Source organism: Octopus bimaculoides, chromosome 7 (genome assembly GCF_046866305.1).
Source record: "Octopus bimaculoides isolate indiv1 chromosome 7, ASM4686630v1, whole genome shotgun sequence".
Taxonomy (NCBI): domain Eukaryota; kingdom Metazoa; phylum Mollusca; class Cephalopoda; order Octopoda; family Octopodidae; genus Octopus; species Octopus bimaculoides.
In genome coordinates, this window is record NC_142934.1 from 38883889 (window position 1) to 38909317 (window position 25429).

Here is a 25429-nt window from a genome sequence, read left to right on the forward strand (position 1 = left end):
TCAAATGTTTTGGCAGGGTATTGAAGAGCTGAGGACCTCTGAAACCGAGGCTGCTGCAGTATCTCGTTCTTATGTGAGATGCAGTGGACGACACCTTTGGCACCATGCAGTGGCGACCCGTGCGGGCATTCCTGTAGTACTTGATGCCAAAGTTTGGCAGCAGTCCTTCCAGTATTTTCCATATGTATATTATTACATATCTCTCCCGCCTGCGTTCCAGGGAGTAGAGACCTAGTGCCTTCAGTCGCTCCCTGTAGTTCATCTGTTGGACTGTGGTGATCTTTTTTGTATAGTGCCGCTGAACTGCCTCGAGTTTTGCTGTCCGTGTGTTTGTTGTTGTCACAGATTACGTATGTATGGTTGTGTGTTTTTACGTATCTATGTTATGAAAAATAGGTAAAGAATACTGATAGGAAAGTTTAATCTATCACTTTGTATGTACTGCTTTCTCTCTCTCTCTCTCTCTCCCTCTTTTACTCTTACTCTCTATATTATATGTTGAGCTCGTGATGGATGTGTAAGAACCCCAGTACAGGTGGAATGGAAGAAATATAAAAGTTGCTAGAAACAACAGCCAAATCTCCCTTAAATCACACAAAGTAAACGGAATTTTAAAAAAATCTAATTACTGCACTGGAAAATTCACATCGAGAAAATTCTACTGATGTAAAAATTTTTATGAAAAAGTGGAAAATGTGGATTTCTATAAACTTTTAAAAAGGCTTCACACAGATACACAACTTCAGCTTTATTATATATAAGATATATATATATATATATATATATATATATATATATATATATATATATATATGTATATTTATATACATATATATATATACATATGATGATGGCCATCAACTCGTGACCGAGGAAGACCATTGCCGACCTTCAGGAACATTGTGCGCTCTAGGTCTAACTTATATTTTGCATTTGCGGATCCGTTGGTGGCTAATGAGCCCTGCTCTTGATAAGCATACATGACTGCAAACATTGCAGATTAAGCTTTCCCCATTCACTGTATGAATCATGCGCTTTCGCGCACCTCACTTAAGTTCTTCATGCTGGATACGTGCTCTCTCAAAAGTGTCAATCCCCTCCTTAACCTGCTTCCTCCATCCGTGGCGATGACAGGCGTTGTTCACCCAGTCAGTGTCCTGCATATCACAGGCCTTTAATGAGGACTTGACATAGTCCTTAAAGCGCAGCCTTGGTTTCTGCCGGAGTCTCCTTCCATTCACAAGTTCTCCATATAGCATCTGCTTAGGAATCCTGCTATCCTTCATTCTAATAAGGTGTCCAGTCCAACGTAACCGGTGCTTGTGCACCATCGCCTCAATACTCAAGATATCAGCTGTTCTCAGGATCTGTGTGTCTGGAGTCTTTGAGGTCCAGCCAACATTGAGAATGTGCCTGAGACATCTCTGATGAAAGTGTTCAAGGACCCTTATCTGACGTTTGTACAGAGTCCATGTTTCACACGAGTAGAGGAGCGATGTCAGTACACATGCATTTTCTACACAGCAACTTTTGTTTGCCTTGCTATGCCATGCTGGGACCAGACATGAGACTGAAGAGACCGGAAGGAATTAGTTGCTCTCTGCAACCTGAAACATATTTCCTCATCCAGGGAGCAAAAACGGCTGAGTGTGCTGCCCAGGTAGACAAACTTGTCTACTACCTTCAGAATTGTTCCTTCAACCAAGATAGCTGGTTTCACATATGGATTTCCTGGTGCAGGCTGGAACATTACAACAATCTTGTCCAGGCTAATGCCAAGTCCAAATGCCTTGCAAGAAGCAGAAATGCAATTCATGAGTATTTGCATGTCATCCACTGTATGAGTGACTAAGTCACAGTCATCTGCATAAAGGAGGTCACGAATAATAGACTGGAGAACCTTTGAATTGGCAGCAAATCGTCGAAGATTGAATTGGCGGCAAGAAGATCGATATCTGACATATATTCCAAAAGAGCTAACCTTAGCAAAAGCATGAGTAAAAGCAGCAGGAAAATACAAAGAAAAGAGAGTTTGGGCAAGGATATCACCCTGCTTGACACCATTCTCTACAGGAATGGGTCCCGCCATGCCACCACCAACATTGACCCAAGCCTCCATCCCATCATGAAATGGTTTAATTATAGATATAAGTAATCCAGACATCCAAGTTTGCCAAGTATTTTCCATAGAAAGGCCCTATTTACAGTATCAAAGGCCTTTGTTAAATCAATGAATACCTGAACAAGATCCATATTCTGCTCATAGCACTTCTCCTGCATCTGTCTTGCTGTGAAAATCATATCCATTGTCCCTCTACCAGATCGGAAGCCACATTGAGATTCAGATAGGACATCATTTACACTGATATATACATACATACATACATATATATACACATATAGATAGATATATACATACATATATATATACATATATATACACATATATATACACAGATATATATACATATTGATACGGACGCCGATAAACAAACAAAATAATGTTATGCCCCTATCTCCCGAGCTGGGTTTGAAACCGTATTCTGGTTGTTGAGGACAATGGTATTTCTTTTGTCCTGTCAACAAGCACAGTTATTTTTAGCGTAGGTATGATCGCTGACCCTTTCCGGTCACCGAAAGTTTAGAAAAACAAGTTAGGAACTGTACTAAACTGACCCAGCTTTGGAGGGGGGTAAGGTAGCACTGTTGGGTATGGTATCTCTCATAAATACGGAGCAGAGAGTTGGCGTACGGCAGTTGGCGGACAAGCAGTTGGTGCGAGTGCGGTTTGATGTAAACACAGCAGCCAGATGGGCAGGGCAGTTGGCGTACAGCAGTTGGTGAAAACAAAGTCAGTGGATGAAGAACGCGAGTTCGGTGTGAAGGCCAGCAGCCAGTGAAGATGGACAGAGCGGTTGGTGATAAGAGACTGAGAAAGAGACTGAGAGAGAGAGCCTATGGTCAGAAGGTACCAGTCAGCAGAAATGGATAGAGTCAATGAGAGAGAAGGGACTGTTGTGGCAGGCAAAAAGATTGTAGTTGGTCACTTCTTGTGGATTGTAGTGGGAGCTTTGAAGGAAAGGAAATTCTTGCGGTGAAGGTTTGTTTAAATATTCTTTAAAGAGAGAACTTTGTTGTTACATGTTTTAAAAGAAAAAGAGATTTTGTTAACTGTGATGTTAACTGGTGGAAAAGAAAAGAAAAGAAAGAACTTTGCTAACTCTTGTTAAATGGTTGAAAAGAAAAGAGAGAACTTTGTTGTGACATGTTGTTCAAAGAAAAGAAAAACAAAGAAGTAAAAGAACTTTTAATTGACTTGATATACGAACTCTGATTGTAAACTTTTGATTATGCAATGTTCTGAAACTTTGATTATGTTAAATGCTTGGAGACTGTTGTTGCATACACTATTGTTACATGTTATTATATGCAATGATGTTTTGTATTGATGATGTATTGTTTTGCTAAGAAAAAAAAGTTAGTTTCACTACACAACGTATGGACTCCGTGTTATTTCTTCCTCCTTGCCTGTTGTCATCGTTACGTGCTCCAGCTGGGCTTAGTCGTGGCGAACATCCAGACTCACTGAGCGTTGACGTTCGCGCGCATGCGAGTTTTCTCTTCATTGAGGTGCTTCGCGTGCGGGCGTTCGTAACAATATATATACACATACATATATACAAATATATACACATATATGTATACATATTGATATACACACATAGATACACACGTACATGTATATACACATATATACATACACATACATATAAGGTTGAGGAGGGTATTGGATTTAACCAAACCCAGGAGGATACAGGTAATACCGAGTAAGTGCTGTATACCGACTAGTTTGCCCCAGTCGTTGTATGAACAGGATTGGGTATTATAAGTCGTGTATTAGCGTGTGTATATGTAAATATATAAAAACAAAAAGATAAAGAGAGCAAAGGTAAGGTTGGAGAAGTATTTTATGGATAGAGTCTTACAGCTGTTTCTGGGAAGATCCAGTACTTCCCTTCATCGGAGACAGAAAAAATAAAGTAATCTATTATTATATCCATAGGCGGATATTTTTAGTATGAAATGGTAAAGAGTGTGATGTGCTGAAAAAAGAGAGAACAGTACTTGAAGTGTAGTTTCATTCCAGTGGTAAATATCCATGTAGAAATTCGTGCAAAGTAATCCTTGTGTGGATAATCCGGAAATTTATGTTGGAGCGAAAGTTAATATAGCATAGATAGCAGAGGTACATATATTCCATATTGCGATGGATTTTTGCTTGTTTACTTGAAGAATGGCCAAGTCAAGTGAAAAGTGAGCGGTAATTAGGTCAAGTCATGAAGACAGAATGTGAAAGCGGCTAGAGGAGAGATAGAGGTGGAGGATGGTAGCGATATATTTATGGTCAGTTGGTCTTAACAGGGTAGAGGGGATGAGCATATAGAGTGAAGGAGGAATAGGGGGATGAGGTTAAAAGGTCTAGTGAGTAGGAAGGAATGCGTGTGTGTAGTATATAGGTGGTGGGGGTATGAGTGATAAACCAAGGACAGAGATAAAGGGAAGGGATGGGTGGGAAAGGTAGTTAGTAGTATCATATTTTAGGATGCTGCCAAGCCTATTTATAGACGGTGGAAAGGGATTGAAAGAAGTGACGTAGTCTGTATGTGTAGGTGGTGTTCTTGTGAATTTGAGAATAGAAGAAATAGATTTGGTGGTATATGTGTGGTGAGATGATCGAAAGCAAATAATCCTATTCAAAAGATGGTGAAAGATGGATGTTTTTGCCAGGTTGAATAGGTTGCCTGTGGGGTGTTGTGTGATTATGTTGCGTGATCGTTTGTGCAATTTTGCTTGTGATAGAACCTAAATGTGTGAAACGAGCGGTGGTTGCAGTTGCTAAACACTTCGTTATATCGATTAAGTAGTGTGGGAGAATTGTATTTTAAAATATGGAACGCCTCCATTAGGCAAAGCTTGCAATTGGAGTGCTGGCCCTGGTATAGAGTTCCAGAATCTAAGATAGACCATGTTAAGGTGTATTGAGTATTTTTGTTTTTGAGGTGATGAATATGATTGGCTAATGTTGTAGATTTACTGTGTTTGTCGTATCTAAAAGAGTGCATATGGGCTGCATAGCGATGTTTAAAGTTTATAGTTGCACCAATGTACGTGGCAGTAGAGTTATGTAATAGATTTTTCACGGTGCATTTATATATTACATTGTATCTTACGCAATGTGCTTGAAGCGGACAGATAGTCCTGGAGCGACAGTTACAAGTGTAGGAGGCTAGAGGGTTGCGTATGCTTGTGGTTGAGTTATTATTATTGGAGGATATGTTATTAGGGGATGTGTAGGAATCTAGATCAGTGGAATTATTGTTATGGCTATTTGTCCTATCAGTGTTATTATTGGTATTGTTATTGTCTAGAATATTAATGGGTTGGGATCCATTGTGGTTTTGTTCCAGTGTACGAGTGTTAGTGTTAGAAGAACGTATATTGATGTCCATGTTGGGTGTATGTGTGGGTCGGGTGCTGGTGCTAGCATAGTTACGGTTGCTTGGGTTTTGGTAATAGAGCGAGAGTTTATGTTTGTTAGAAGCTGCTATAATAGATTCAAAGTTAGGAGTGGTAGAATACGATAATTTTAAAGTGGATCTGTTGAATATAGAGTGGTATTTGTGTTGTCGTGGGAAGTTAGAATCTAGTATTTTAAAGAAAGATTTGGCTAGGTTCCTAGTGTTAAGAGAGAATGGGGGGGTGTACCACAGGATGGAGCGGCCACCGCTTTTTTGGGGGCGTTCTGTGCATGTTGTAATTAAGGTGTTTAAGTGGAGGGCAGTTGTCTATACTTTTGGTAGGGCTAGCTGATTTAAACATCTTAGATTTGGCCCTAGTGTTATAGGTGTGTTTGTGGGGTCTGCTTGGATATGTGGGTGGTTGGTTGTGGTTTTGATTGATGTTATGTCTTTGGGGTGCGATTTGTGATATAAATTGTTTAAGTCTGGTGTTATGGATGTATTTTATTTGTTGTGAGAAACCACTAGCTGCTAGTGCTTGGTTGTAGTATGGAGCGTGATTGTTAAATATTTCTTCAGAAGAGGATATATCAGATAAGCGGGTAAAGATCCCTATGATTATGTTATCAAAAGTAGATCTGTGATGATTAGATTGAATATTGAGGTATTTAAGGTACTGGTTGGGTTTATGATAGGGGGAGTGTTGCGAGTTAGATAGGTTCAGAGAAACGTCCAAGAAGTTAGCCGTTTTGTATGCGTTTTCAAATGTTATTGATAGATTCATACCTGAGAAAAATTTGTGTAGATCCTTTTTTGTCCTCTCAATGGAAGATTTGTTAGTAGTCTTGGTAATAAGTAAAGCGTCATCCCCATATAGACCACCATGGATGTTAGGGAAGTGTGATTTTAATTGGTGGAGTATGTACAATCCAACTAAATCCGTGGCCTGTGCTGAATCGGAAGAACCCATGGTTACATCAAATAATCTGTTAGAGCTATTAGTATGTTGATTAGCTCGGCACCAGAGCTTGTTCTCGAAAGCTATAAGAGTTTTGCGAGCGTTGATTATAATGTTAATTTCTAAAGGTGTAATGTTAGTAAGATTCCTGGCGAAAAGAATGGCCCTATTTAAAAGCTGAGGAAATATAGATGAGTAATAATTGTTGATATTGAATTGGAGGAACAAGGAGGAGTTTTTATTCTCCAGGGTGTGGAACCATGTGATGACCTCCCCGGTGTGGTACCATAGATTTGCGTGTAGTTTCTCCTTGATGATTGGTATTATCCTGTCTAAAATGTTTTTACTAATTCTTCCGAGGTCGGATTTTGTAGGGCATATTAGACGAATCGAAGGTTTTGCATTGAAGTCCTTTTTGTGATCCTTGAGGTTGAAGTGTGGAGGTGTATCCATTCTTACACATACATATATATATATATATATATATATATATATATATATATATATATATATATATATATATATATATATATATATATACATATATACAGATATATGTATATATACAGATACATATACATACATATATGTAAATACATATATATATATATATACATATATATAATTATACATATATACATATATATATATATACACACACACACATATATATATCTACAGGTATATACATATACATATATATATCTACATGTATATATACATATAGACATACATATACATATATATGTACATATAGATATACATATATACACATATACATATAGTTATCCCTATGCATATATACATATAGATATACATATAAATATACATATAGGTATACAAATACATATATACACATATATATATACATATGTATATATACATATAGGTATACATACATATACATATATACACATATATATACATATATATATATATACATATATAGATACATATTATAGTAAGAATGGATACATAAGGGTGGAAGACCACAGGAACAATACCGTATGTCCAACGCAAGATTTAATATATGTGTGTGTGTGTGTGTGTGCGTGTGTGTGTTCAATTCCTTTAAGAATCAATAAATAAATTTATAGTTTTCAGTCTCTTAAATGTGTAAAAAGTAGGGTAAAATAAAGTAAAAAGGCATATACAACGATATAAACTTTAGAAATATCATGAATGTTTAAAATATTTATTTAAAAATATTTATAAACATGCATAGTTTCCGAGTTGTATAAAAATATGACAATTTAAGATAATACATTACAATATATAAACGTACAGTATGATTTAACATATAAGGGGTAAATATATACGATATGATACAATTTGATGTGAAATTATATATTTGCATGTATTATATTAAAAACGTGTACATTAGGACAGGATGTGTATATATACTATATCAGAGAGGAAAAAAAAAAAAAAACGTACAATACAAAGGTAATGTAAAAGTATACATCTATGGACCGTTTCTGAGATGTGTCTATTAACATGGTGTAGTACACATATTAGAAATTAGACACTCCCTTCATCAGGATGTTCGTTGTACAGAAAGAGGACAACGAACATCCTGATGAAGGGAGTGTCTAACACACACACACACACAAACACATATATTGAATCTTTCGTTGGATATCCAGTATTGTTCCTGTGGTCTTCCACCCTTATGTATCCATTCTTACTATAATGTGAATTCTAGCTCATGCTGAGCACTTCAACTCTAGCCCTTTTTTATGTATTGTTATATTAACAATATATAATTATACAAAAAATTACAGCTTATATAGATACATATATATATATATATATATATATATATATATATATATATATATACATATATAGATACATATATATATATATACATATATATGCATATATATATATATACATATATATGCATATATATATATTTATACATACATATACATGTATACATATATATGAATACATATATATATGTATATATACTTACATATGCACATATAATTACACATATATCTTACATACATAAACCCAGACATGAAAGAAGTAAATAGACGCCCATATAATCATTAAAATTTATTTGAATCTGAAATTATACATTCGAATTATTTGTTAGTTGTTATAATGTGAACATTCAATATTTAGTAGACTTGCTTTTTGCATTTTTCAATGCAAGGGCCGTATTAGGCATGTTACTGATCAGATGGTGAAAATTCTCTTTTAGAATTTCTTTCTAAGTTTCATGCAATAATCTCAAAAGATCTGGCTTTAAAGATGCTTTCTTGTTCTGTTTATGAAATGTCCTGTTGTTTATGCCCCAGAGATATTCTATGGGGTTCATATCTGGTGACTGGCTTAGGTATGGAAGATTTCTTTTCCAACAAATCTTGGGTCATTTTAACCGTGTGACAAGGAGTCCTATCTTCCATAAATAGAGAGCCTTCTTTAATCATTTCACCATTGGAGAATTTGGAACTTGTCCTTTCTGCAATATGGACACATATTTGAGTTCATCTTTCCCTCACACTCCAGCTCTGATCAACCATTGCTCCAAATGGTTCCCCAAACCATCACAGAATAGTTGCTGTGTTTCATTGCTGGTTGCAATCTTTTGGCATCAATTTCTTGATCACAGAGTCTCCAGACCCACACTAGACCACTGTTAGGAAATACAGCAAATCTGGACTCCTCAGAGATTATGACAGTGTCCCAAAATGCTAATGGCTTTGCCGCAATCTCACTGGCTCAATCATTCCTCCACTTCTTATTGGCTGCTCAAAGATGTGGCTTCCTTCTTCTTGGTCTGCCATAGTTACCAAATTTGTGGAGATATCTGACAGCTATTCTGGGACTGACATCAACTTGCTCTGCTATGTCAGAGATCTTACAATGAGGATTGTCCTCCACACTTCTCTTAGCAAAGATAAAGGTCCAGTCAGAGGGCCCTGGTTATCTGGGCAAGGTGATGTGGAGTCCCTCCCCTCTCTGGTGAATTGCACAACCACTATTAACTATAGAAGGTGGGATCCCAAGGTTTTCTGCGATTTTATGCTGACTATATCCACCTTCAGAATGACCCACAATACGGCCTCTTTGAAATTCAGACAGTTCCTAGGCCTCTTTTGTACATGGCATGATTGAACAGTCACATATAGAATCTGAAACATAAAAATGTCAATTAATAAGAAATATAAACCTTTACAAATCAAAAGAAACAGAAAACGATGTTTTATAGGGTGTCTATTTACTTCTAACATGTGTGTGTATATATACACACATACATAAATATAAATATATATATATATACATACACACATACATATATATATAAACATCTATATATATACACATACATACAAATATATATATACAAAGATACAAATATATAAATATATATATGTATACACACATACATCCATATATATTAACAAATATGGAGCTGCTGGAAATGGTCTTACTGCATCTATATATAAGTATATATGCATACATATATACACACATATATATAAATATATATATACATACATCCATATATATAAATATACCTACCCAATATAGAAAAAAAATATTTTGCATTTTATGCCTAGTAATCAGTAACCTTCATAATTCAAGGTAGGCACTGCCTACCTAGGTGGCACATCCCTGATACACACACACACACATATATATATATATATATGTATATATATACACACACACACACACATATACACACGTAGATGCATACATACATATATATATATACTTACATACACACACACATATATACATTTACACATACATATAAACATACATACACATACATGTATATACATATACACAGATATACATATATACACATATACACACACATATATTCATACACTCACACATGTATATATACATACACATATGCACACACATATACACACACACACACACATATATGTGTATATACAGGGGGATTGAAAAGTAACTCCGTATATTAAAATACTTATAAATTATTTTTCTCAATTTTTTTGTTGTGTATATCCTTTAATGTATGGGAAATGATTCTATGCTGCTGCTTTTTTTTCTGATCGATTATCTTGTTTGAAATTTAGAAACCCAACAAACATGGTCTGATCTCTTTAAAAATATGTGTTTTCCACATTGGTGGGTTTGTGACCCAGCACAACTGCCACTAGTGAGCAGAAGAAGATCTTTCTATTACCTCTGAAAAAATGCAGAATTGGCCCAAGGTAATGGTATGGTGTGGTTTGACTAGGAATGACAAGATTGTGAGTCCTTTCATCCTTTACAATACCATGAATGCTAAAAGGTATATCACCATGCTGCAAGATGAAATCTGGCCAGATATCATTACTTCAGAGAATACAGAAGATTTGATTTTTATGCAAGATGGCACTCCTCTGCATTTTGCTATGGTTGTTCATGAATAACTGAATGCCCACTTCCCTAAGAGATGGCTGGGTCATTGAAGTCCACATGATTGGCCAGCTAGAAGCCCTGGATTTAACACCCTGCAACTTTTTTCTTTGGGGTTGTTTACAGGAGCAAGTCAACTCTATCAAACCAATGACTTTGGAAGAACTCGAAGGGCAAATACAAGAAGTTATGTCTTTCATCCCACAAGAGTCCTTGATGAAATCAGTTGATGCTGTTCCCAGGTGGCTTGAGAAGTTGGTGGTGAATGCTGGTGCCTAAATTGAATTTTAAATAAAACTCCATGTTATCTGCTTTCTTCACATATTCATCTTTTCTAGAAATTGTAAGTATTTTAAAATAGGGAGTTACTTTTCAATCACCCTGTATATATACATACACACACACACACACACACACATGTACACAAATGTATACACACACACACACACACACACATATATATATATACATACACACATACATACATATGTACACACATATACATATACAAACACATGTACACACATATATACATATACACATACATACACATGTACACACACATACACATACATACATTCACACACATATACATACATACACATACATTCATACACACACGTGTACATCTATAATATATATATATATATATATATATATATATATATATATATATATATATATTATAGATAAATAAAGATAGATATGGCTAATCTATAGGGTTATCCTGAGTTTCATATGCATAAAGCGCTTAGCTTTACAGCATTTCTTCAGACCCTAAAACCTTACTGTCAACAATAAGGGATTGTCTCCCTTTGACAGCTGTTCATTGACCATGCTAGCAGGAATTTCCTGAAGTGCAAGCAGTGTCCAAAGACCTCTGTCCTGGAGTGAAGGATGTTCCCCGGATTGAGGGAGGCACCTAGTGGGTTTAGGAACCACATCTACATGCTGGGCCCTGACACCCGCAGAAAGAAGTGCTGCAGAAATATTATTTTCCTCCACTCTTTCTCTCAATGTAAAAATGAGTGTAGGTAGGATATTCCTTAGGCTAGTAGATAAACACTTCACATGTTCACATAGGTATGGATGCATTTTCACCAGATACAACTTAAGGGTCTCTTTTAGCTGCGGCCCCAATAGTAAGATCATTCTTGTCAACAAACAGCCCTAAGCCACAAGTGGAGGTTGGATGCTCATGCAGAGACTACAACAAATGCCCAATGGAAGACCATTGTGAAACCAATGAGGTGGTAGCCAACCCAAGGAGCGGCTTTCCCAATGATTACTACCTGGACTCCTCAGGATAATGTAACTCAAGATTATAAAATTCATTGGTCTAAACTCATTTAAAAATTAAAATTAAAGATGATTGATTTTTGTCTTCTAACAATGGAGAAAAAAGTGAAGATAGGAAGCAACTGCCTTGTTGCATTCTCTTGGATTTCTTTGATGTCTTGAAATCTTGCTGGGGTCTTCCACTGTGAAGACCGAGCCTTGTTTTCAGGATCAGAGCATTAGACCTATGATCTATCACCTGTTATAACAGTTTTTAAGAAGTTTTTGTCTTCCTCAACACAATCAAGGAGATCCTGTGCAGTTGAAGCCCAATCTTTTTTGAGATGGCTACACTCTACATACTTTATTTCCAAGCCCTGATAAAAAATCATGGAAGTCAGTGAGATCTTTATAACTTAGTGAACATGTGTGACAGAGTTGAAGGTCAATCGGTGCTAAGCAGCTTCATGCTGTGTACTTTAGCTCCATTACTATAGCAACAGTCTCGATACTTTTTTATCAGACTTCATTCACATACTGGGTGCTTGGGTTAAGTTTGATGATTATCTATGTCTCCATTTTTGAGGAATAGCTTAATGGTTAGGTGAACAGTCAATAGCACTAGAGAGCATGAAGATTAAAGCTGTAGTTAAAAAAAAGTTAGCTGACATAGAGGACTGGAATTCATCTGAATATTGGAAAAAAGTTACCTGTATCATGAGGATTCATACCAAGTATCAAAATGTTGACATTATGACAGCTGCTCAATGCTCTGTGAACATTGTAAAGGCTGTAAGACATGAAATGGACAGCTGCAATGGAGACTAGGAAGCTATGACCAATGTGAAGGAATGCAACAAGCCTACTGACTGTGTTTGCACACCAGAATTCATCCAACAACTGATGAACAGGACCTTAGGCCCAGTTGAGATGGCTATGTGAAGCTGCTAGAGACTGTGGTCAAATCCTGGCTGGAGAGGGTTGCTATATGTGTGGCAAGATTCAGCTCCTTGCCATACCTCTGGAAAAAGTAATCTTGAGGCCATGGTGGAAGCTGAGGCTGGTTACTCTGAGTAAACTGTTATTGCCCAGCCATAATCTTGTTGATATTTTTTTATTTTTTGATGAGATATTGTCTTTTTCTTTTTTTTCTTTTATGCAAACTATCAAATTTAGCCTGAAAAGCTTTTACTTGTTTCAGTCATCTGACTATGCAGTCCAATGAATATACAAATATGGGTATTCATTTGAGTCAAATGAATACATGTACTTGTATACACACACACACGTCACATACAGACATGTGTACATGAGTACACAGGAAATGTTTCCCCCATGGAAGCCTTCTGTTACTACACTGTTTCCACAATTCTCGAACCATGTTATTGAATGTATTAAGTGAATTTATTGTGGTAGCGGCACTAGTAAGATTGCATTGTACTCTGCAGGATATAAGATTCCTTACCACAAACAAATTATGGGACATAAACAGAAAATATTGTACTTTTAAGGAGTGTTATCATAAAGACAGACACCATAGAAAGACACACTGACAGACAGACAGATACACACAGATACCCCTTCCACACACACACACATCTATGAAAGGCTTCTTTTTACTCATGGAGCACTGGTGGGGGGGGGGCTATGTCCAAGATGCCAGACAATGGATTAAATGAATTGGCTATGAGTGCAGGACAGACACAGCAAGTGGATAGGAACCATCACTATTGTGGCTGATAGTCCAACATTCTATTAACCTAGATATTGTTTTCATCACTCACCAGCACATGTAGAATACACAGTTTCAAAGTGAGTCAGCAGGGGAGCCTCTATATGGCTATTTGATCTGTTAGAAGCAAGAGCAAATCTCTCTATCAACTTAAAGAAGGACACACTAAATAACTTTGTCTGGGGTTGGCTGCATATAGAAAAACACAGATGGTCACAGTGGGAAGGTCTTTGTTCACAGTATTACTATTACATGAACAGAGTTGACCTGGGGCTAACAAACAAGATCAAAACAGAAATATATCTTTTATCTTTTACTTGTCTCCCACATTAGACTGTAGCCATGCTGGGGCACTGCCTTGAAGAATTTCAGTTGAACTTATCAACTCAATACTTATTTTTCTTCTGTAAAGCCTGGTACTTATTCCATCAGTCCCTTTTGCCAAACAAGTTATGGGGATGTAAACACATCAACATCGGTTGTCAAGAGGTGGTGGGGGATAAACACATACACAAAGACACACACACACATGGCAGGCTTCTTTCAGTTTCTGTCTACCAAGTCCACTCACAAGGCTTTGGTCAACTTGAAGATATAGTAGAAGATGCCCAAAGTGCCATGTGGTGGGATTGAACCCAGAGCCATGCAGATGGAAAGCAAACTTCTTACCTGTCAGCCATGCCTGCATCTATATCGATAATAAATCTAAAGAACAAGCCAGATAGGAGATGATATATGTTGTCAGTCAAGAATTTTTGGATAAAATTATCTATACAAAGTTTTGTAAAGAAATACATTACATATCAGCAAAAGTATATATATTCCCATGTGTTGGGAAATATATCAACCTTGACAAATCAGGTTGCCTCTTATGCATATTTAAGCAGCTAAGTTGGAAAATATAGATTCCATGGTTAAACTAATTCAAATGAAGAGCAAGCATAAAAGGAAAGAAATCAATATAATATAAAATATGTCTTCTGAAACCAAATATGCTCCCTAGTTATTTTCTGGAAATCATGTACAATTAGTCCATGAAGAGCTATAGATAAGAATAACAATTAGGAAAAAGATGTAACATTGAATATTTATTACTTTCAAGACTACATAAAGAGTCCCAATACATTATTGCCATTAAATTGTATCAAATCTCAAAAGATATTTTGTAAAAGAAAAGGCATTAGTTATAAGATAATTAGCTTTGAATATATATCCACAGAACCAGTATACACAGAATTAGTATCCATTGATCACATGATTTTACAGAAACAGTATCCTCAGAATTAAAATTTGTAACATAAACTAGTAGAGTAGTGTATCACAGGGATGTTAAGGTATTGTGTTACAGAATAATAAAGTAGTGTGTCACAGAATGATGAGAGTATATCATAGAAAAGTAAGGTAGTGTTTTAAAGAATAATGAAAGAGTATATCATAGAATAGTATGGTATCGTATCACAGAATAAGACAGAGTGTCACAAAATAGTAAGGTAGTGTGTTACAGAATAAGACAGGTAGTGTGTCACAGAATAGTAAGATAGTGCATCATACAAGAAAATTTACGAATATTCTCAACACTTAGATGAGCAAAGATAAACTATCATTAACAGTCCTGCTAGAATCACAGCAATGGAGTCACTCTGTGTCATTCCATCTGTTAAAAACAGCAGCCAAATCTACTTCATATCATATAAAAAACAAAAATAGAAATCGTGGAAAAATATAATCTTATACATATTATATCTGAAAAAGATGGGATGGTCATGGCTGGAATGTCTTTGATCTAAGGTCTGCTAGTTCAGGACTTGGGACTAAATAAGTACATAGAGCAAATTAGAAAATGTGACCGCCAAGTTTGTAGTCATGAATGTTACTCATATGGCTATGAAACTTTATGAATGAAAATGAGAAAACTTTTCAAGCACTGTAGAGTAGCAGGAAATAATGATTGTGCCAAGTTTACATGGGGAACTCACTTGATATAAATAAGAGTTAATTCCCAAGCTGTACATAATTTATTATATAGCTATTATTCCTAGTCAATCAATGAAATCATAGAATCATAGGACGGGAAGCAGAATCGATTATCTTCATAAAAAAAAAAACAAAAAAAAAAACAGAAAACGAAAGAAACTTTGGTGTTGTAAAACTTTGCTAATGTTCTCCAAATATGCAATGTCAATTGCATTCATTTAACATTTGCAACAATACCATAGAATGCTATATCTAGTTTTCATACATACTTTATGAAAAAGTTTTCTGAGATAATTAACAATGTGTTTAATATCTTAAAATTTTAAAAATATCAAAGATAATCATATATGTGTTACCTGTTTTAGGATATATAATGTTGTATTGTCTATTAAGGAGTGGTGAGTGGGATACATTCCAAAATCTGGGTATCTTGTTTGGAGTTAGTTTGTTATTTCAGGTTTGAGCAGTTATTGATCTTATACATGGTAATTATGTGCAGCACACAATATTGCTCACACATATGGGTCAATACAGGTGGCAAACATACAAACATTTTCAATATAGCAAATAAGTAAAGCTTCATACAGCGCACTAGAGCCACTAGCCCAATGATGTTCTATTTCTCTCTCTCTCTCTCTCTCTCTCTCTCTCTCTCTCTCTCTCTCTCTCTCTCTCTCTCTCAATCTTCTGCTACAACTACAATGATAGCAAACCACCATCCTTTTCAATATATCTTAACCTTCAGGCAATGAACTGGACAATCTTTCCAAACAAGAACTATAACTCTCTGGTACTCTCTATTTACCCAGCTTTTCCTACCAAACTTTTATCAGCCAAAATCTAACCTGCACCTGTCCAACAACCTTAGTCAGAAACATGGAAACAAAGGTTTGAGAAACTCATAGATGTGTGTTCACATATGAAAAAGAAACATGTTTAAAGTAAACTCTCTACATCAGAGATAGTGCATACAACATTCAGATTTTTATAACAAAAAGACTAGCAAAACATTTTTTGTTTACTGGATTAATAATCTACCTAACCTAAGCAGTTATAGCTACGCAGTTAAAAGGTTTTGCTTTACAGCCATGTGGTTCCAAAATATGTCTACCATATTTCACTCACAGGAATTTGTAAAAATTATGTAGGAGCATTTTATATGAGTGTGTGTATGTCTTTTGCAATATTTGTTCTGCACTAAGTCACAAACACTCCCTTATCACTGTTGCTGTCAGAAATGCTGTGAACCAGTGATTGGTCCATTAGAAACTTGTATCTGATGGTACTATTGTGTACCAAATGTGATACAAAAACAAAATTAGGTAAACAACAATACTAAAGGTTTATCTTTATAATAGTGGTGTTGTTGGTGATGGTTCATCAAACAGTGGAAAAGGATTGACAACAGAGATTATTTGAACCAGACAAAAGGAGGTAAAAAATTTCCAGACCCAGTTGAAAGGAGAATGTGTGATTGCAACATAATTAATCTTACTAAAACAGTAAAAGCAGAAAAATTAGGGATTAAAAAATTTTTTTATTAAGAAGTGGTATTTGGTTCCAATATCATGGGGTTAAGTAGGTGAGGCTCTTATTAGGAAGGGCATAAATCCCTTTCTTATAGGGAGCTATCCTAGATAATCATGTAGCTATTTCTAACAGATATGTAAACTGCAGAAATGTAAAAGCCTACAGAAGATCTGACCTCATGATTTATGATCAGGTTGTTCAATACATTAGCCATACTGCTATCTTACCTTCTCAACTCTAAAGTACATAAATGAATAAAAATGATAGTGTGTATTGTAGTGGAAGCTAGGAATATGAGAAACTATATCAAGTAACCTTATTTGCCACCCATTCAGTAAATCTATCAAACATTAACAACATGAAACAAGATGTCACCAACAATACTTATCATCTTCCCCTGTAAAATTAACTTTTATATGACATCCATGAAACATTGCTTGGAACATCACAGTATAAATACATAGTCTCAATAAGGCTAAAAAAATGTTAGCCTTTAAATAGGTTTAACTAACAACCATAGCAATTGAAATATACCCATTTAAGAGGTATTCAATTTCAAATCAATGCCAATGGGTCCAACAGCATGTTATGTCATAGGCAAACTTTGAACTGAAGTGATATATTTTGAGCAGAGAGAGAGAGAGAGAGTTATCATATATATCTAAGTAAGAGTAATAGGAGCATTTGAATTCAGTATTGCAAGCTAATAAAACATGCTACATCTAATGATGACAAATATTAGCCTATAAAATGCCTTTTCAATAAAGTGGACTAAGCCATTTGATAGTCATGTACCATTGCAAGGGACAGCATTACAATACCTGTGATAGTAGTGCAGCACCTGTAACAGTATTCCTAGTTTATCACCTTGGTCATGTGTTTATTAATAGCACTGTTGCATTATTGAAGACAATGTCTTTGAATTTGCATCAGTAATATTCTTGGCAATATGAACTGTTAATTGTCCTCCTATCAACAAATTATCTACAGTTGGGCCTTCACTATATGAAAAGATATTACAAGTGCAAGAAGTCAACTGGTACAGTCTACCAACTTAAGTGTGCTGCTATTTAACATTAGATTTATTAATTAAATTACAATTAAACTGAAAATTTAGGATACCATATTTATTGAGAAGTTTAAAGTTGTTAATAAAATCAAGTTTTCAAATTTACTTTATCTAATTTTAATTAATCTAATTGTTTTTAAGTGCTTCATAACAAATGTATTCAACGCATTTTCTTGTAATTTGAAGCTACACTTAATAAATGTACCCCAATGGGTGTACCTAAGTGAATGTACACTAAACTAGCATATACTGCATAAGTGCACCTCAATAAGTGTTTCTAAATGAATGTACTTTAATGAGTATATCTAATGAGTGTACCTTAATGAGTATGCCTTAATGAGTGTAACTAATATATCTGTTGAATATACTTTTATTAGTGAGTTACAATGAGTGTATTTTAATTACTGTACCAAAATATGATAAGCAAATTTGGATAATCTGAAACATTTTTATATCTTTAGCAAACGATACATATATATATTAAAAAAAATGAAAATAGGTAGAATTAATTTTAAGAAAAATGTTTGAAAATTTATTTGAGATGAAGCAGATCACGAAATCATTAGAAATTCTTTAATGAGAATTTGGATATTCTAACTTTAACTTTCATCAACTTTAAAAAATTATTAATTTTTGTTATTTTCCCTTTTAGTTTAGAAATTTTGACTATGTATTTTCTATCTGCAATTTGTTAGAAAATTTTTGTAAAGTTTACGAGTAGATGAAACGCACATACACATGCATGCATGCACGTGTGCACATGCACATGTGTGCACACAGACACACAGAGAAATTCTGATATTTTAAACATTATCAATCATTCAAAGTTTCTTATATCATTGAATATAGGTACAAACTTCTATTAATGAGAAAGCTGATCATCACAAATGATAAAAATGGCTGTTTCAAAACATTAGCAATTATCTATAGTCAACCACTCTATAACAGTTCCATACTTAATAGATATATATAACCCTCAAATTACAATTAACACAGCTAATACATGTTGAAATAGGATAAATAAAATGAAAAATATTTAGGAAGATAAGATACCTTGCTCTTTCTAAACCTTTTAAATATCATTAAAGCCAGCAGAAAAAGTTAAAACAAGTGGAAAAAAAAAATTACTATAAAGTGCATTTTCAGGGGGACTGCACAAGGAATAAATTATTTTTGAAAAATATATCAAAAATCAAGTATGAAATATATGTATGAATCTCATGGTTTACAACTGTCTGTTGTGGTCAAGAGATAGAACTGCAAAAATATGAACTGAAAATCAGGAAATAAAACTGTAACTGAGTAAATGACTGTTTAATGATCAGATGAAAGTTGAATACTTTGTCTTGTATAGAGCAATCGATTTACAACAGATCCCACTACAGCACATGAATTTTAAAACAAATTATTCACTTTAACAATAGCAACACTTGTGAGTTGTTTTTGTAGAAATAAATAGGAAATGTAATATAGTAAAAGTTTCCAATCGTTTAGTATAATAGGTATAGTAATTCAATGTTTTAATAAAGAATACTACTACTACTACTAATAATAATAAAAATAATGGCTTCAAATTTTGACATGAGGTCAGCAATTTTAGGGGAAAGCACAAGTTGATATTATCAACCTCAGTGCTTGACAGATACTTATTTTATCAACTCTGAAAGGATGAAAGGTAAAGTTGACCTCAGCAGCATTTGAACGCAGAATATAAAGCCGGAAGAAATGCTACTAAGCATTCTGTCCTGCATGCTAATGATTCTGCCAGCTCACCACCCTAATAGTAGTAGTGGTTACAATAATAACAACAACAACAATAATAGTGTATATATATATATATATATATATATATATATATATATTTCTGCATAAGAAAACGCTATAAATTATATGAATAATAGTTTTAAATAATTTATAAATTCTTTTTTTTTTATATATATGTTTCATCATATTCCAATTTAAAATTAATTTCTGTATATTTCATTCAAATAGTTTTTAAACTGCAAACTTGATATGATTTTAAGATATTTTTTCTTCACATTTTACAAATTAGAATGTCAAAACCAACAAAGTTAAATAATTTTGCTGAAATACATTTTTTTAATATACAATTCTATTTAAAAAAAAAACATTAAAATGATAAAATACAAAGACTAAAAATACACATAAAATCATGAGCAGGATAAATATTAGTGAAGAATTACATCTCATATATATATATATATATATATATATATACATACATACATACAGTGAAATGATTAACTGATGCATAGTGAAAGGAGGGAATTGGTAAAAATTACAAGCGTGATGTAAAGAAAAGTAGAGGTAGACAACTTAAAGAATCTTACCTTGGTCTTCTTATAACATACTCACAAACCTCATTGGGAGCTGTCATAGTAATGGAACTATCTCTACGTTCACATACCCCCTTGCACCAAAGTGCAGCCCGACCTCTCAGGCAGGAAATAGCGACGTGGGGCAGCGTGGTGACCACAACAGCAAGTAGTGATAATAATTATATTTAGCATAAAAACAAAGAAACCATCTGCTGCAACAAGGGGTGATGGAATAATATTGGTAGTTGTTGGTAAGTATCCTGTTGGACTTTTGGTCAGACAAATGACCATTAAGCATAACAGCGGAGATTTTTGTAGTTGTTGGACAGCAGTAATCAACAGCGACAATGATCAGTAAAGATGTAAACTAACAGGCACGTACAGCAACCACCACCATCACAATGACAATAACAACCACAGTTCATGCAGTTTAGGTACTTAATCTTCTCGGCGACCATCTGATAAACCTATAGCTGAATTATATAACATCATTCACATACAGGCCTTTGTAAACTAAGCACACACACACACACACACAAGCACACATGCAGCTTGCATATAGCTAGCAAAGACACTGCAATACATGCAGTGTCACATTTGAGTCATAGCCTCCTGATAGCAACAGCAACAACAACAAGAAAAGTTAACTAGTCAAGTAAATCTGATTTCTCCCATCCATCTTGTTGTGTTCAATGTAAAACTAAATGTTGCATGCCAGAGAGGAACCCAAAGACGTATATAGCAAGCACTGAGTTGGAAAGGAGATGTAACATCAGCATCAGCAATAGTAACAATTGCAGCAGCAACAGCAGCAGCAGCTGTTGCTGCTGCTGCTGCCACAGGTAGTGTTGACTCCCTTTATTGACTAGATTTTCACTAGTGTCTTATGAAGCAGTTTTATCACAAGTGAGAACATTTGGTCGAGGGAGAGAAATAAAGCCCCAGTAACTATCTCAGTCCAAACTCACAGCAGCACATATACAGGACTGTACATTTTATACACACATTTATAATATATACACATGCATATACATGTGTGTATACATTTGTGTATAAATGTGTGTATACATTTGCATATACATGTGTGTATACATTTGTGTGCATACATTTGTGTATAAATGTATACACAAATATACACACTCATCTAAAAAGACACACACACACACACATGTATATATGCATGTATGATTGTACATATGTCCATGTGTTTTGTGTGTGTGTGTTTGTGTGTGTGTGTGTGTGTGTATGTGTGTGTGTGTGCACGTGTGAGTGTGAGTGTGTTTATCTGTTTGTCTGTATGCATATATGTAAGTATGTATACACATATACATACATAAATACGGACACATTAAATAGGGCTCTAGTAAAATAAATTACAAATCTGAAATTATCTAACTTAATAAGGATGAAAATTTAATTTTGAATTAATGCTTAACATCCTTAATTAAAATATGTAATTAAAGATGATGAGAGATACAATGCAAAATGGAAGAAATATTTCTTTAAGAAATGCAGACAATTAATTAGGGGACGACTTCACTTGTCCTTCAGATAGGTAGGTAGCAGATGTCAGTGTCTGGAAAATTGATAATGTACAGACAATCACCACTGATAGAAATAAACCTCCAACTAGCAGCAGCAGCAACAACAGCAGCAGCAAGTCTGTCACTGTTTAATATCCCCCACTGTGTTTTGTAGCTTGGCTATTTTTAGAAAATTCTGCTTTAAGAACAAATATATTTTTTAACAGGTTTCTAAACTCGGTCCTTTCTAATTCTTAGCAGACATGAGAACCACTGTCTTATACCTATTATATTAATTAGTTTAATATGTAAATATATTAAAACCTTTAAAATTTTATCATAGCTTTTTTGGGGGGTGGGGGGAATGTACAAAATGAACTAAAGTCCAACTTTAGTCATATTTAATTTAACTACCGGTACAAGAATGATTAATAAAAATTAAAATAATAATAAAAATTACATTGTGGAACTGCCATTTTGGTCATCTAAAATGCACAAAAAAATCTATAAAAAAAAATCCCTTTATGTATATTTCTTGAGTTATTAAAATTTTCATTGCATAATGACCTGGACACGAGACAGTTCCAAAAGACATACAGTGTAACTGATTCAGTGACCAGGTCAAGTATGTGTGGCTGAAATGTATCCATATTATAAAATAAATAAAAAGTACCTTCAAGCACTTTTATGCTTTCTTAGGTAACTAGAATGGCTCTTCTATAAGGTAAATTACTTCAGTTTTAATAGGTATGGCTTTGTGATTAAGAAGTTGATATTGCAACCATGTGGTTTTGGGTTCAGTCTCACAACATGAGCAAGTGTTTTCTATAGCCCCAGGTCAACCAATGCTTTGTGAATGAATTTGGTAGAAGGAAACTGTGTGTGTGTGTGTGTGTGTGTGTGTGTGTGTGTGTGTGTGTGTGTGTGTGTGTGTGTGTGTGTGTGTGTGTGTGTTTGGTGTGTCTTTGTGTTTGAGTCATCCCGCTTTAGCAAACTTAGTGGTTGAACAAAAGAGATCAATAGAATAAGTACCAGACATAGAAAATAAAAACTGGGGTTGATTTGTTCAACTAAAACTCTTCAGAGCAGTGCCCAAGTATGGTCATAGGCCAATGAATGAAACAAGGCAAAAACGAAAATATACTGTCTCAGGTCAAATCACTTGCAATGCAAATACGACACTGAATAATATTAATAATAATTCTGTCTACTATAGGCTCAAGGCCAGCAATTTTGAAAGGAGGGGAAGTCAATTACATCGACCCCAGAGCTCAACAAGTATTTATTTTATGACCCCAAAAGGATGAATAGCAAAAATGACCTCAGTGTCATCTGAACACAGAATGTAAAGAGAGAGAGAAGAAATGATGTTAAGCACTTTGTCTGATGTGCTAACAATTCCATCAGCTTGCCACCTGATGATAATAAAAATAATAATAATAATAATAATAATAATGGTTTTAAGTTTTGGCACAAGGCCAACAATTTTGGGGAAGGGGGTTACTTGATTATATTGACCCCAGTACTCAACTAGTATTTATTTTATCATCCCAGAAAGGATGAAAGGCAAAGTTCACCTCAGCAGAATATGAACACAGAACATGATGGATGTAATGCTGCTAAGCATATTGTTCAGTGTGCTAATGACCCTTCCAGCTCACTGCCCTAATAATAATAATAATAATAATAATAATAATAATAATCCTTTCTACTAAAAGCACAAGGCCTGAATTTTGGTGGGGATGGGACTAGTCAATTACACTGACCCCAGTGTTTCACTGATACTTAATTTATCAACCCCAAAAGGATGAAAGGCAAAGCCAAACCTCAGAAGAATTTGAACTCAGAATGTAACAACTGGTGAAATACCAGTAAACATTTTGTCCAGCATGCTAGTAATTTATTGGCCCCGAAAGGGGTCAATAAATTAATTTATTGACCCCGAAAGGATGAAAGGCAAAATCGACCTTGGCAGAATTTGAACTCAGAATTTAGTGACGGGTGAAATACCACTAAGCATTTTGTCCAACATGCTAAGAACTTTGCCAGCTTGCTGCCTGAGATAATAATAATCCTTTCTACTATAGGTATAAGGTGGTTAGTTGATTTCATCAACTCCAGTGCTCAACTGGTATTTATTTCATCAACCCTGGAAGGATGAAAGACAAAGTTGACCTCAGCGGAGTTTGAACTCAGAACATAAAATTGGAAGAAACAGAAGTAATATTACTATTGAAAAAATAATCTTGATCTCCAGCTTAATGTGGAGGTTGTGCTAAAACAGGATACTGCATTATTTACTTGTGGTGTACGAGTCCTTATGAGAGACTCCTTGAAGGTAGATAATGCAGTATTCACTGTTCTAACACAACCTCCAAGTTAAGAAGCATAATAATCTTCATTTTGTTAGTTTTAGTTGTGCTCCTGAATCATCAATATCAATTTCTTACATCTGTAATTCCAGTAAAAAGCAAAACCCACAGTCAGACTTTTATTAATGCTTCTTTAAGAATAATCTAACTCTGGACATTAAAAATTTCATTAAGGTCGTTTTTAATCTCAGGTTTACAGCAATATTTGTTCAAGTATCTTATATGTCAAAGAAAACTAAACACAAAAAGTTTGTGTTGCATTTAAGACACTACACATAGCATATAAGAAACTACAGATAGCAACCTATATTTTACTAATATTATCTATCTCAGATAATTAGTACTAAATGGTCATTTTCAATCTGGTATAAATTAAAAACCAAAACTTAAAAATACAGGAAGGAAATAATTAGAATAATTACTTCTCTAGGAAGTTCTGCTGAAATTGTAGTATAAACAACTTGAATTTATATTCACTTTTCTTTTTTATCAGACTATCAGATGTCCTGATACACAGCTGGTCATCATGCACATCTGTTCTTCCCTTGATTGCACCCATCCCTTCTATTTAGGCCCAAATTATTTAACTATTTCATCTTTCCATTGTCTTAGAGGTCTTCCAAGTGGTCTCTTCTAATCTTTTGGGTACCATTCAACAATTGCATGAGTCTGTATGTTGAATGCAAATTTTGCAACATGTCCATTTCAGTGGAACTTGTGGTTTCACTATTTCATAA

At 34.7% G+C, this 25429-nt stretch overlaps 1 protein-coding gene across 3 annotated transcripts in view; it reads right to left on the bottom strand.

Moving 5' to 3' along the window:
- The window catches only part of LOC106876459 (caspase-7), a 360978-nt gene that overhangs the window by 240625 nt on the left and 94924 nt on the right, over positions 1 to 25429 (bottom strand). The window contains exon 1 of one of the 3 annotated variants that reach the window (XM_052969504.2): positions 20810 to 22459. The exons of the other annotated variants lie outside the window; for them this stretch is intronic. Within the exon in view, the coding sequence (XP_052825464.1) occupies positions 20810 to 20856 (47 nt within the window). The 5' untranslated portion in view covers positions 20857 to 22459. Of the gene's footprint in view, positions 1 to 20809; positions 22460 to 25429 lie in introns of those variants that run through there. 3 annotated transcript variants of the gene reach the window in all.